This window comes from Salmo salar, chromosome ssa17, assembly GCF_905237065.1.
Source record: "Salmo salar chromosome ssa17, Ssal_v3.1, whole genome shotgun sequence".
NCBI classification, from domain to species: domain Eukaryota; kingdom Metazoa; phylum Chordata; class Actinopteri; order Salmoniformes; family Salmonidae; genus Salmo; species Salmo salar.
This window is the reverse complement of record NC_059458.1, coordinates 4,712,174-4,725,581: the sequence shown is the minus strand read 5'-3', so window position 1 is coordinate 4,725,581 and position 13,408 is coordinate 4,712,174. Positions and strand designations below refer to the sequence as shown.

General features: G+C 45.0%; 1 protein-coding gene across 4 annotated transcripts in view; it reads left to right on the top strand.

The window, feature by feature from the left end:
* Positions 1–13,408, top strand: part of LOC106561208 (voltage-dependent calcium channel subunit alpha-2/delta-1) — a 109,031-nt gene that overhangs the window by 75,660 nt on the left and 19,963 nt on the right. For 2 of the 4 annotated variants that reach the window (XM_045698743.1, XM_045698744.1), the window contains exons 18-23: positions 799–873; positions 1,701–1,760; positions 8,126–8,182; positions 8,603–8,674; positions 8,830–8,891; positions 9,243–9,319. In XM_045698743.1, the coding sequence (XP_045554699.1) occupies positions 799–873; positions 1,701–1,760; positions 8,126–8,182; positions 8,603–8,674; positions 8,830–8,891; positions 9,243–9,319 (403 nt within the window). Of the gene's footprint in view, positions 1–798; positions 874–1,700; positions 1,761–8,110; positions 8,183–8,602; positions 8,675–8,829; positions 8,892–9,242; positions 9,320–13,408 lie in introns of all 4 variants that reach the window. The other 2 variants (XM_045698746.1, XM_045698747.1) reach the window with 1 other exon arrangement.

The window sequence follows — 13,408 nt, the reverse complement described above, 5'->3', positions numbered from 1 at the left end:
GTTAATGATGCTGTTCTTTTCTACACAGAAGATCATACAAAAGTATTGTCTGATGATCTTCTGAACTTTCTAATACCTTTCTTATGCAGTTCAGTCACTTTAAACCATACTTCCTTCAGATTGTAGTGTCAAAAGTACTGTACTGTCAGACTGATTTGTAATAGACTGTCATAGCCTCAATTAAAAAAGTAAACATTGGCCGTTGATTATATCCGTTTTGGGGTTGCGAAAACATTTTCATATCAAAATGGGGTCGTGGGCCCCCCTGCGATACATCATTGGCAATGAACACGGGACATTTCAATGGCGAGAGCGACGTGTTTTGCTCTGGTGTGATGTAATCACATTGGTTAAATGTCTGATTGCTGCACAGATGCGTTGCAAACGAAAAAAAACAGGCAGAGAGAAATGGATTAATTTATTAATTCACACTATGAACCCACAGACCTGTCAGATGCAGTTTCCCAGATAACAATTTATATTGGTCTACAGCTTATTTTTGCATGCGAGAAGACGCACAAATCTAACCTACTCCGAAAAAATAATTGACGGATTGTGGCGTTATTTCACAATTGGTGTCAACGGCGTCATAAACAACACGTGCTCGTATACTTTTTTGCCTGAAAATAACAGACTTACTTTGACAGCCCTGCCCTCTATCATATCAACTCAATCATGTTTATGATCGATACTGTAATAACCCAGAACAGGGATGTAGTGAATACAGATCCATGTTCCCTGTAGTATACAAAATATGTTCAACTGTCTCCTCCAACCTTCTGTTCCTCCACTCCTCAGATTGGACCTAATGGATATTATTTTGCCATCGACCCCAATGGATATGTACTGCTACACCCCAACCTCCAACCTAAGGTATGTACTACCCCTACCTCTTCTATTCTGTTACCACATATCTTACAATCCCAACTCATTCTGCGGTGCTATGGATGTTATTCATGTTCATATGAACCCACACATGATCGTAGCAGGATGTCTAACAACAGGCCACCATAATGCTCCTGAGCCACCTTTAGAGAAACACAACCCACTGCTCCTCCCTACAGTACCTTTTCTATTCCTCCCCTCTTTCCTCTCCTCCTCTACCGACCTCCTCCTCAACACCCCCTGGCCAGGTCTTGACAGGCTGCAGAGGGCCATGTGTTGCCCTGGCCCCCAGGGTCTCTGTTGGGGCTTGTTGTGTTCAATCTATTCATACACACACGTGCACTGGCACTTGACCTAAGCAATGCACAGCATTGCTCCAGTCACTTTGAAACAGGGGTGTCCATGTGTGTGTGTAAAGGCGTGCAGCCTCTTTCAAAGGGAACTGTTTCAAAGTGACTGGAGGTCTCGTACAGCGTTGAATAGGTTTCCTAAGGAGGAACCATGTGTGTGAGTGTGTCAGTCAGGGTTTGAAATAGTCTTCACATCTGTTACAGAGAGGGGATCAGAGATGAATGCCATCAGAAGGCCTTGTTCTGACTAATGTGATTTTAACCATGCTGAAATATGCTACAGACACAACCCTTTGTTGAAGGTTGCAACGGTCATGGTTTGAGTCCTGCCTGGCCACATACTCTATGTGTTAACATGTATTCTATTTAGATAATAGTTCCTGGCCAATGAATGAATATGATCAAATGGAGATGTTGTCTCCCACTGAAATGCTACCTGCATCTCTCTCATTATGTATCTGTTAGAAAAGGATCCGTAACCGCAAGACAAGACTCAATAAGCCGTATGCCATCACGCTCCACGAGGTGAGAGAGAGTAGGATAGATAGATAGTAAATGTACTATAGTAGAACATATTATAGATGTAGACTAGTAACCCTTAGGGCTGATCTTTAACCGTTAGATCATTGAGTGGAGTGTGTGTGTCCAGTAAACTCTGCTAAAGTGATGGTACACTAAAATATGACTCCTTGGGTCAACCTAAGAAAGTTACTTCAACTGGTTACAAGTAAATTAGTTATGTTTTCTCAGTTAAAAAATACTAAATTTGTTGAAACCAAATATATGATTCAATGTCAACTGTTTTATTTGATTTTTACCAATCCTATATTTTAAGTTGCAACCTATTTCTTTCAGCACTCAACAAATACAAACTAATATTTCATGTAAATACATCCCATGTGTTCATCTTGTTCCAAGTTCACTTTTTAATATAGAATTACCTATGGGTTACACGCAATTAAATTAATTATTTATATATCATTGTGTTGGTTCAATTACATGAAGTTATGTTTCTGAACATATTCTTTACCCAAGACTTTCATATTAAGTAACAACAATATCGTAACCAAGCATTGGATACCTTAACCTCCCTGGGCAAGGTGGGACGCTTACATCCCACCTAGTCAACAGCCAGTGGAATCGAGTGGCGCGAAATACAAATACCTCATAAATGCTATAACTTCAATTTCTCAAACATATGACTATTTTACACCATTTTAAAGACAAGACTCTCGTTGATCTAACCACATTGTTCGATTTCAAAAAGGCTTTACAGCGAAAGCAAAACATTAGATTATCTCAGGAGAGTACCCTGCCAAAAATAATCACACAGCCATTTTCAAAGCAAGCATATATGTCACAAAAACCAAAACCACAGCTAAATGCAGCACTAACCTTTGATGATCTTCATCAGATGACACTCCTAGGACATTGTTATACAATACATGCATGTTTTGTTCAATCAAGTTCATATTTATATCAAAAACCAGCTTTTTACATTTGCATGTGATGTTCAGAACTAGCATACCCACCGCAAACTTCTGGTGAATTTACTAAATTACTCACGATTAATGTTCACAAAATACATAACAATTATTTTAAGAATTATAGATACAGAACTCCTTTATGCAATCGCGGTGTCAGATTTTCTAATAGCTTTTCAGCGAAAGCACATTTTTCAATAATCTGAGTACATAGCCCGGCCATCACGGCTAGCTAATTTGACACCCACCAAGTTTGGCCCTCACCAAAGTCAGATTTACAATAAGAAAAATTGGATTACCTTTGCTGTTCTTCATCAGAATGCACTCTCAGGACTTCTACTTCAACAACAAATGTTGTTTTGGTTCCAAATATTCCATAGTTATATTCAAATACCTCTGTTTTGTTCGATGCGTTCAGGTCAGTATCCGAAGGGTGACGCGCGAGCGCATTTCGTGAAAAAAAAAATATATATATTCCATTACCGTACTTGCAAGCATGTCAAACGCTGTTTAAAATCCATTTTTATGCGATTTTTCTCGTGAAATAGCGATAATATTCCAACCGGGCGACGTTGTATTCATTCAAAGGCTGAAAGAAAAAAAATTGAGGATTCTCATGAACGCGCATCTCCAGTGTCACTGTCCCCAGCCTGACCAGTAACAAACAGAGCTGCTGTACTTCGCCCAGAGACTGCAGACATCTCATTCCACTTTCTGGCGCCTTCTGAGAGCCAATGGAAGCCTTAGAAAATGTCACGTTACAGCAGAGATGCTGTATTTTCGATAGAGATGCAACAGAAGGATAACAAATTGTCAGACAGGGCACTTCCTGTATGGAATCTTCTCAGGTTTTGGCCTGCCATATGAGTTCTGTTATACTCACAGACACCATTCAAACAGTTTTAGAAACGTTAGAGTGTTTTCTATCCAAATATACTAATTATATGCATATTCTCATTTCTGGGCAAGAGTAGTAACCAGTTTAAATTGGGTACGTTTTTTATCCAGTCGTGCAAATACTGCCCCTAGCCCCAACAGGTTTTAACCTATAACACTTGTCAGGCTCTTTAGTATTGCATGCACTTATGCAAGTATCATTACAGACACTGGCAAGTTTAAGTTTGAATAAGGAATACAACAGACCACATTTACTGTAATGACGTTCACTTCCACAGGTAGGCAAAAATAACAACCTGAAAGCCACAGCCCAATAAGCCACGCCTCCAACTCTTCTGATAGGCTGCCACCACTACATTGCCATTAGATTTCAGATCAATTGAATAGAATAGGTTGAACGAACCAAAGCGTAATTTTCAATCATTCCAATCAGTGTTTAATAAGTTTTATGTACATTCTTTATTTGAATATTTATAAAATGTACATTGTTATGTCTGGTAACACATTTTTATTTTCCTTTATTCCAACCCCATTCTATGCACTAAATGGATGTGGGTGGAGCAATGTCTACTTAAGGGTGCAAATTACAAGCACTCACAAAAGCTCTGACGAAGGCCTTGATGCCGATACGTAAAGCTCTGACGAAGGCCTTGAGGCCGATACGTAAAGCTCTGACGAAGGCCTTGAGGCTGATACGTAAAGCTCTGACGAAGGCCTTGAGGCTGATACGTAAAGCTCTGACGAAGGCCTTGAGGCTGATACGTAAAGCTCTGACGAAGGCCTTGAGGCCGTTACGTAAAGCTCTGACGAAGGCCTTGAGGCTGATACGTAAAGCTCTGACGAAGGCCTTGAGGCCGATACGTAAAGCTCTGACGAAGGCCTTGAGGCCGATACGTAAAGCTCTGACGAAGGCCTTGAGGCCGATACGTAAAGCTCTGACGAAGTCCTTGAGGCTGATACGTAAAGCTCTGACGAAGGCCTTGAGCCTGATACGTAAAGCTCTGACGAAGGCCTTGAGGCCGATACGTAAAGCTCTGACGAAGGCCTTGAGGCTGATACATAAAGCTCTGACGAAGGCCTTGAGGCCGTTATGTAAAGCTCTGACGAAGGCCTTGAGTCTGATACGTAAAGCTCTGACGAAGGCCTTGAGGCCGATACGTAAAGCTCTGACGAAGGCCTTGATGCCGTTGCGTAAAGCTCTGACGAAGGCCTTGAGGCCGATACGTAAAGCTCTGACGAAGGCCTTGAGGCTGATACGTAAAGCTCTGACGAAGGCCTTGAGGCCGATACGTAAAGCTCTGACGAAGGCCTTGATGCCGTTACGTAAAGATCTGACGAAGGCCTTGAGGCTGATACGTAAAGCTCTGACGAAGGCCTTGAGGCCGATACGTAAAGCTCTGACAAAGGCCTTGAGGCCGTTACGTAAAGCTCTGACGAAGGCCTTGAGCCCGTTACGTAAAGCTCTGACGAAGGCCTTGAGGCTGATACGTAAAGCTCTGACGAAGGCCTTGAGGCCGTTACGTAAAGCTCTGACGAAGGCCTTGAGGCCGATACGTAAAGCTTAATAATAAATAGTGATACTAGCCAGAGCAGTGTGCAGGTTTCTCTTTTCCTTCATCAATTCTATTGTTACAATGCGCCTGCAACAAAGATGGCTCAGATGTGAGAGAGCCTTTTGAATTTTGAATCATTCCAATCAGTAAACGCACTTCAGATGAACAGTAGCGTGGTCAATGTTTTCCTGCTGCTGTTGTAGTCTTAGAGCAGCCATACTCAGTGGGTGGAATAGAAAGTAATAGGGACTAGTTATTAGTTAAGTAGACGGTCACATAATTAGCTAAATGTTTCACACTGTTTATTTGACTCGTTTACATGTTCTGTTAAACTGTTTCTTTCCTCTAAGCCTTCTGTCATGTTGTCATTATGTTGGGTCATTGTCTAGAAGTTTGGGTGTATGCGCGTGTGTGTGAGAGAGGGAGATGGAGAGAAGAGTAGGTCCTAGAGGGAGGGAGAGAGGGAGATGGAGAGAAGAGTAGGTCCTAGAGGGAGATGGAGAGAAGAGTAGGTCCTAGAGGGAGAAGGGTAGGTCCTAGAGTGAGGGAGAGAGGTAGATGGAGAGAAGAGTAGGTCCTAGAGGGAGGGAGAGAGGGAGAAGGGTAGGTCCTAGAGGGAGGGAGAGAGGGAGAAGGGTAGATCCTAGAGGGAGAGAGAGAGGGAGATGGAAAGAAGGGTAGGTCCTAGAGTGAGTGAGGGAGATGGAGGGAGAAGGGTAGGACCTAGAGTGAGTGAGGGAGGGAGGGAGAAGGGTAGGTCCTAGAGTGAGTGAGTGAGGGAGTGAGGGAGGGAGGGAGGGAGGGAGAAAGGTAGGTCCTAGAGGGAATGTGAGAGGGAGAAGGGTAGGTCCTAGAGGGAGGGTGAGAGGGAGAAGGGTAGGTCCTAGAGTGAGTGAGTGAGGGAGGGAGGGAGAAAGGTAGGTCCTAGAAGGAGAGAGAGGGAGAGAGAGGGAGAGAGAGAGAGGGAGAGGGAGAGAGACTGAATTAACACATGATGACATGGCCAGGTTACAGCAGGTCCCTTCCTAGTACTGCTACTGGTTTGTCTTTCTCACTGGGACTTGATGGATCAATTCATGAAACTTTATGAATCCATCTGTGCACTATTGTCATGAATTCCTATTTATATTCAAATCATACACTTGCTTTATAAATCATGTCCATAATCCCTCCGGTACATTACTGTGAAAGGGCATGGTCAATCTTACTGTGTATGATCTGTTTGCATGTGCATGTGTGATCAGAGAAACAGAGGGGTGTGTGAATATGGAGGGTGACCTTGGACTCTTGAACACATTCTCTCTTTTCTCTCTTGTTCTTGTGTTTCAGTCTGCGTGTGATTTGTGGTTGAATAGAAAGCCCATTTCATATTCATCACACAAATCCTTCGCTACATTTGGAGTTGGATTTTGATCTCTCTCCCCCACCCACTCACTTTGCGACTTCTTTCTTTCTTTCTTTCTTTCTTTCTTTCTTTCTTTCTTTCTTTCTTTCTTTCTTTCTTTCTTTCTTTCTTTCTTTCTTTCTTTCTTTCTTTCTTTCTTTCTTTCTCTATACATTATAGTTACATTCTCTCTCCTTCATTTGACTGTTTATTTAATGTGCTTATATTTTCTGTATCATCTTATGGCCTCTAACTATTTATTTAATGTGCTTATATTTCTGTATCATCTTATGGCCTCTAACTATTTATTTAATGTGCTTATATTTTCTGTATCATCTTATGGCCTCTAACTATTTATTTAATTGTATTTTTTTCATGCTGAGATCCTCGTCATCATCCTCCTTTTTCTCCACTGTTCCGTCTTTCTTTTCTCTCTTCGTCCAATGTAAGGATCATTTAATCATCATCATCACAGTGTGTTTATGTAGCTTTTGCAGAAACTAAATCCATATGAACCTTGTAAACCGTGTATACAGTCTAAAGGTAGAGCAGCGTTGCTAGGAGACAGAGTATCAGCCTCCATCCATTTACTGGTGCTTTAACAGAGTAGTTCTGGATTACTGCTGCTACTTTACAACATTAGAAAGTCCCTGATACGCACTGAGGGTTTAACTACTGACATTAACACAGTCTACAGTTAGGCTGTATCAAACATACACACACACACGCGCGCACACACACACACACACACACACACACACACACACACACACACACACACACACACACACACACACAAGCTGGAGTATTCCGGTCAGTTCTCAGCTGTATAAACTAGGCTCTTTGTCTGAATGTACAGTATATACTGTAGAACACAATAATACGATAGGGTAAGGAGCAGAGTTTTACTCTATGGCCTGAAGCCATGCTAAGAACCCATGACTGAAACATTACACAGTCTACAGGGTTTCCCGACTGCCGGCGCTGATTTTATTTGGCCTCCCAAGTTTTCTGAGCAAGTTTTTATTTTTTACATTTTCATTGTTGGATATTAAAGACTGTAAATACACCAGGAAATGAGCTCCAAGTGATTTTTATTAAGGAAATCTGTTCCCATGTATTCCCACGCAAAATAGAGAGACGTGATCATATACAAATGTAAGCAATGTCTGAAATGTATATGTTTGAGTCAAACATATCTGTTTGGGCTTCTTGAGGTCAATTTGCAGTCTACAAATTATTAGTAATTATGTTCCTCCCCCCCGACCATCCGCTCCAGAAAAATCACCCCGCGGCTGAATCTAGTTGGTGATCCCTGAAACTGTGTTTCATTACAACTCACTGTAACAACTCAACATGCTTCAGGGGGACCGATATCAAACAAGTCATGCTATTGAATATACAAGTGTGTGTGTGTGTGTGTGTGTGTGTGTGTGTGTGTGTGTGTGTGTGTGTGTGTGTGTGTGTGTGTGTGTGTGTGTGTGTGTGTGTGTGTGTGTGTGTGTGTGTGTGTGCGTGGTAACTCATCCACCAGACTAAACACCCTCCTCTCTTCAGAACCCTAAATTCCAGGAGCCTGTCACTCTGGACTTCCTCGATGCTGAACTGGAGAACGACATCAAAGTCCAGGTAAACACACACACACAGGTGTTAGTTGTGTCCTGTCTCCTGCTAAAGTTAATTGAGTGTGATTTATACAGTGACTAGCTGTAAATGAGAGGACATGTTTACAGAAGCAGTGGATATCCCACTCTGTCTGTCTCTCCCTCTCCTTTCATCCTGCTTCTATCATATACATAGACACTCCAAGAGGGAGGTTCAGCATATAGATGTGCTACCGATCTCCTTGTTGTTATTCCTCTCTTTCTCTCTCGCTGGTGTACAGATGTGCACTGTGTTTTAGAGAGAGAATGGCAGTGAGATCAGACCCTGTAACCATTCACACTTTTGACACGTGGTACAGTTGAAGAAGATATATTTTTATATTCATTTTATCTTTCACACACACAAAACCATGCATGCATTATCTCTCTCTCTCTCTGTGTGTAGATCAGGAGAATGATGATAGATGGCAACCCAGGTGAAGAGACCATAGAGACTCTAGTTAAAACTCAGGATGAGGTGAGATCAGCACAAATGAAAGACACATAATAGTACTAATTCTCACTTACACGTCTCCTAGTGACATCAGTGCATGATTTAGGTTGAAGTAAGTTACGTGTAGTTTACGATTTAGGATTATGACTGTTTTAACACCTCTGTGTGTTCGCTGACAGAGATACATCGACAGAGGAGAAAGGACGTACACCTGGGCTCAGGTCAATGGAACAGACTACAGGTAGGAGGGAGGCCTGAAAGATGTTGACCCAGTACAGAAACAACCTTTAACCCCTAGCCATATCTCCTGGAAACGTGTAGTGATCTGAAAGGATTGGATAGGTTGCTATAACATCACAGTGGTCTCACATCTCTACTTCATGAATGTGATAAGGTCTGGCCAGTAGGGGGCACTCTCTGTCCCTCTCTATCACAGTAAAACCCTTTTCTTAACTACTGAAATGTGTTTAAATGCAGATGTTCAGTGTCCTGTCACCTTGTGGATGGAACATGTTTTTCCAAGCATCGCCTTCAGTGTGTCAACAGAGAAAGGACAGGGTCCTGTATAATGACAAGACCTTTATTTCCTCAGCTTGGCCCTGGTCCTGCCTACCTACAGTGAACACTACATACAGGCCAAACTGGGAGACACCATCAGACAGGCCATGGGTGAGAACACACACACACACACACACACACACACACACACACACACACACACACACACACACACACACACACACACACACACACACACACACAGGCATGCAGCCACAAAAGAAACACACCACAACAACTTTGCTCTCTCAAATCAGTGAGTTTTGCCAAAGTTCTTCACCCTACTCTCCCTCTCCATCACCCTCTCCCAGATCACATACTTCTTCTCTTTTCTTCCCTCCCTCCCTCCCTCCCTCCCTCCCTCCCTCCCTCCCTCCCTCCCTCCCTCCCTCCCTCCCTCCCTCCCTCCCTCCCTCCCTCCCTCCCTCCCTCCCTCCATCAGCTCTGATGCACTCCACTCCCTCTCCTTGTTCTTTCTCTTCTTCTTTTCCATCTCTTGTTCCTCTGTTCCCTTTCTTTGAATCTGAGGGCAGAGGAGGCATGTTACCTTACACAGCCTGCCTGTTTGCACCTCTTTCTCTACCCAGACCTGGTTTATCACTACTCATAGAGGCTTTATTACATGGTTCCTGTACTGTACTTCTGATGTACAAGATAAATCCACCTCTACAAACTGTCCCACTCTCTTGACTTTAATGTTCCCCTCATGTCCTCCCTCTATCTGCCCCTTCATGGGATCCGTACAGCTCCATGGGGCAAGTAGTCTATTTCCTGGTGTATAACTCACTGTTCCTTATCTGTCATCCAGTCTCTGCATGATCATGTATCTGTATTAGCATGATGAAGTATATTAATTCTACACAGTGACAGAGCAAAACAAAAGGAGGTAAACAAGATGGAAGGAAAGAAGGGAAAAGGAATGACAAATCTGTATTGACAGAGAGTAAACGAGAGAACAGCTGAGGTCCATGTGATTCCTACCCTTCCCAGTCCTTACATGAGATGTCCTACAATCTGCCTGTCATGTTTTACATGCTATTGAAATTATTTGATTATGCACCAGATAGTCATGAACCTTTTCATACTGAACCATCAGTAAACGGTTCCACAGACTGCTGGCATGACTGTATCAATTTAATGGCGTTTTTCTTGTGATGTCTTCTTTTAAGGGATTGATTGATGGACATTGATGTCTTTATGAGTGTAGGAACTCTATTGGAAAGAACATAGTGAAATCCAAAGCCAAAGCCTGTCACATGGAATAATAGAAGAGACAGATACTGTGCTGGAGTAACTGTGGATATCTCTGTGAACATACTGTACTTTATTGCATGTCTCTGCATGGTAGCACCTCTCAGTTTGGATAGTGTGGTTGTTTTAGATCAGATTTCCCTTCTTTTTAAGACTTCTTATATTGCTGTAATATGAATTTGATAAGACATCCCAAAGTTTCTGTTTTCTCTATTTCTCTCTATCTCCCTCCTTCTCCCCCCTCCCCTCTCTCTTTCTCTCCCGCTCCCTCCGTCTCTCTCTCTATCTCCCTCCTTCTCCCCCCTCCCCTCTCTCTTTCTCTCCCGCTCCCTCCGTCTCTCTCTCTATCTCCCTCCTTCTCCCCCCTCCCCTCTCTCTTTCTCTCCCGCTCCCTCCCTCTCTCTCTCTATCTCCCTCCTTCTCCCCCTCCCCTCTCTCTTTCTCTCCCGCTCCCTCCCTCTCTCTCTCTATCTCCCTCCTTCTCCCCCCTCCCCTCTCTCTTTCTCTCCCGCTCCCTCCCTCTCTCTCTCTATCTCCCTCCTTCTCCCCCTCCCCTCTCTCTTTCTCTCCCGCTCCCTCCCTCTCTCTCTCTATCTCCCTCCTTCTCCCCCTCCCCTCTCTCTTTCTCTCCCGCTCCCTCCCTCTCTCTCTCTATCTCCCTCCTTCTCCCCCCTCCCCTCTCTCTTTCTCTCCCGCTCCCTCCCTCTCTCTCTCTATCTCCCTCCTTCTCCCCCCTCCCCTCTCTCTTTCTCTCCCGCTCCCTCCCTCTCTCTCTCTATCTCCCTCCTTCTCCCCCCTCCCCTCTCTCTTTCTCTCCCGCTCCCTCCCTCTCTCTCTCTATCTCCCTCCTTCTCCCCCCTCCCCTCTCTCTTTCTCTCCCGCTCCCTCCCTCTCTCTCTCTATCTCCCTCCTTCTCCCCCCTCCCCTCTCTCTTTCTCTCCCGCTCCCTCCCTCTCTCTCTCTATCTCCCTCCTTCTCCCCCCTCCCCTCTCTCTTTCTTTCCCGCTCCCTCCCTCTCTCTCTCTATCTCCCTCCTTCTCCCCCTCCCCTCTCTCTTTCTCTCCCGCTCCCTCCCTCTCTCTCTCTATCTCCCTCCTTCTCCCCCTCCCCTCTCTCTTTCTCTCCCGCTCCCTCCCTCTCTCTCTCTATCTCCCTCCTTCTCCCCCTCCCCTCTCTCTTTCTCTCCCGCTCCCTCCCTCTCTCTCTCTATCTCCCTCCTTCTCTCCCCTCCCCTCTCTCTTTCTCTCCCGCTCCCTCCCTCTCTCTCTCTATCTCCCTCCTTCTCCCCCCTCCCCTCTCTCTTTCTCTCCCGCTCCCTCCCTCTCTCTCTCTATCTCCCTCCTTCTCCCCCCTCCCCTCTCTCTTTCTTTCCCGCTCCCTCCCTCTCTCTCTCTATCTCCCTCCTTCTCCCCCCTCCCCTCTCTCTTTCTCTCCCGCTCCCTCCCTCTCTCTCTCTATCTCCCTCCTTCTCCCCCTCCCCTCTCTCTTTCTCTCCCGCTCCCTCCCTCTCTCTCTCTATCTCCCTCCTTCTCCCCCCTCCCCTCTCTCTTTCTTTCCCGCTCCCTCCCTCTCTCTCTCTATCTCCCTCCTTCTCCCCCCTCCCCTCTCTCTTTCTCTCCCGCTCCCTCCCTCTCTCTCTCTATCTCCCTCCTTCTCCCCCCTCCCTCTCTCTTTCTCTCCCGCTCCCTCCCTCTCTCTCTCTATCTCCCTCCTTCTCCCCCCTCCCCTCTCTCTTTCTCTCCCGCTCCCTCCCTCTCTCTCTCTCTATCTCCCTCCTTCTCCCCCCTCCCCTCTCTCTTTCTCTCCCGCTCCCTCCCTCTCTCTCTCTATCTCCCTCCTTCTCCCCCCTCCCCTCTCTCTTTCTTTCCCGCTCCCTCCCTCTCTCTCTCTATCTCCCTCCTTCTCCCCCCTCCCTCTCTCTCTTTCTCTCCCGCTCCCTCCCTCTCTCTCTCTATCTCCCTCCTTCTCCCCCCTCCCCTCTCTCTTTCTCTCCCGCTCCCTCCCTCTCTCTCTCTATCTCCCTCCTTCTCTCCCCTCCCCTCTCTCTTTCTCTCCCGCTCCCTCCCTCTCTCTCTCTATCTCCCTCCTTCTCCCCCCTCCCCTCTCTCTTTCTCTCCCGCTCCCTCCCTCTCTCTCTCTATCTCCCTCCTTCTCCCCCCTTCCCTCTCTCTTTCTTTCCCGCTCCCTCCCTCTCTCTCTCTCTATCTCCCTCCTTCTCCCCCCTCCCCTCTCTCTTTCTCTCCCGCTCCCTCCCTCTCTCTCTATCTGGGGTCACTACAGGGCAGAAGGGCAAGTATTCCTCTTCCCCTTGTCTGCTTGTTCCATCACTTCAGTTTCACTCCACACCTTTTCTCCCTGTCTATCCGGCACCTCATATACAGTTGAAGTCGGAAGTTTACATTCACTTAGGTTGGAGTCATTAAAACTTGTTTTTCAACCACTCCACTAATTTCTTGTTAACAAACTATAGTTTTGGCAAGTCGGTTAGGACATCAAATTTGTGCATGACACAAGTCATTTTTCCAACAATTGTTTAAAAAAGTGTGTGCGATCAAGGATCCTACAAACCTGACTCAGTTACACCAGCTCTGTTAGGAGGAATGGGCCAAAATTCACCCAACTTATTGTGGGAAGCATGTGGAAGGCTACCCGACACGTTTGACCCAAGTTAAACAATTTAAAGGCAATGCTACCAAATACTAATTGAGTGTATGTAAACTTCTGACCCACTGGGAATGTGATGAAAGAAATAAAAGCTGAAATAAATCATTCTCTCTACTATTATTCTGACATTTCACATTATTAAAATAAAGTGGTGATCCTAACTGACCTAAGACAGGGAATTTATACTAGGATTAAATGTCAGGAATTGTGAAAAACTGAGTTTAAATGTATTTGGCTAAGGTGTATGTAAACTTCTGACTTCAACTGTGTGTGTGTGTGTGTGTG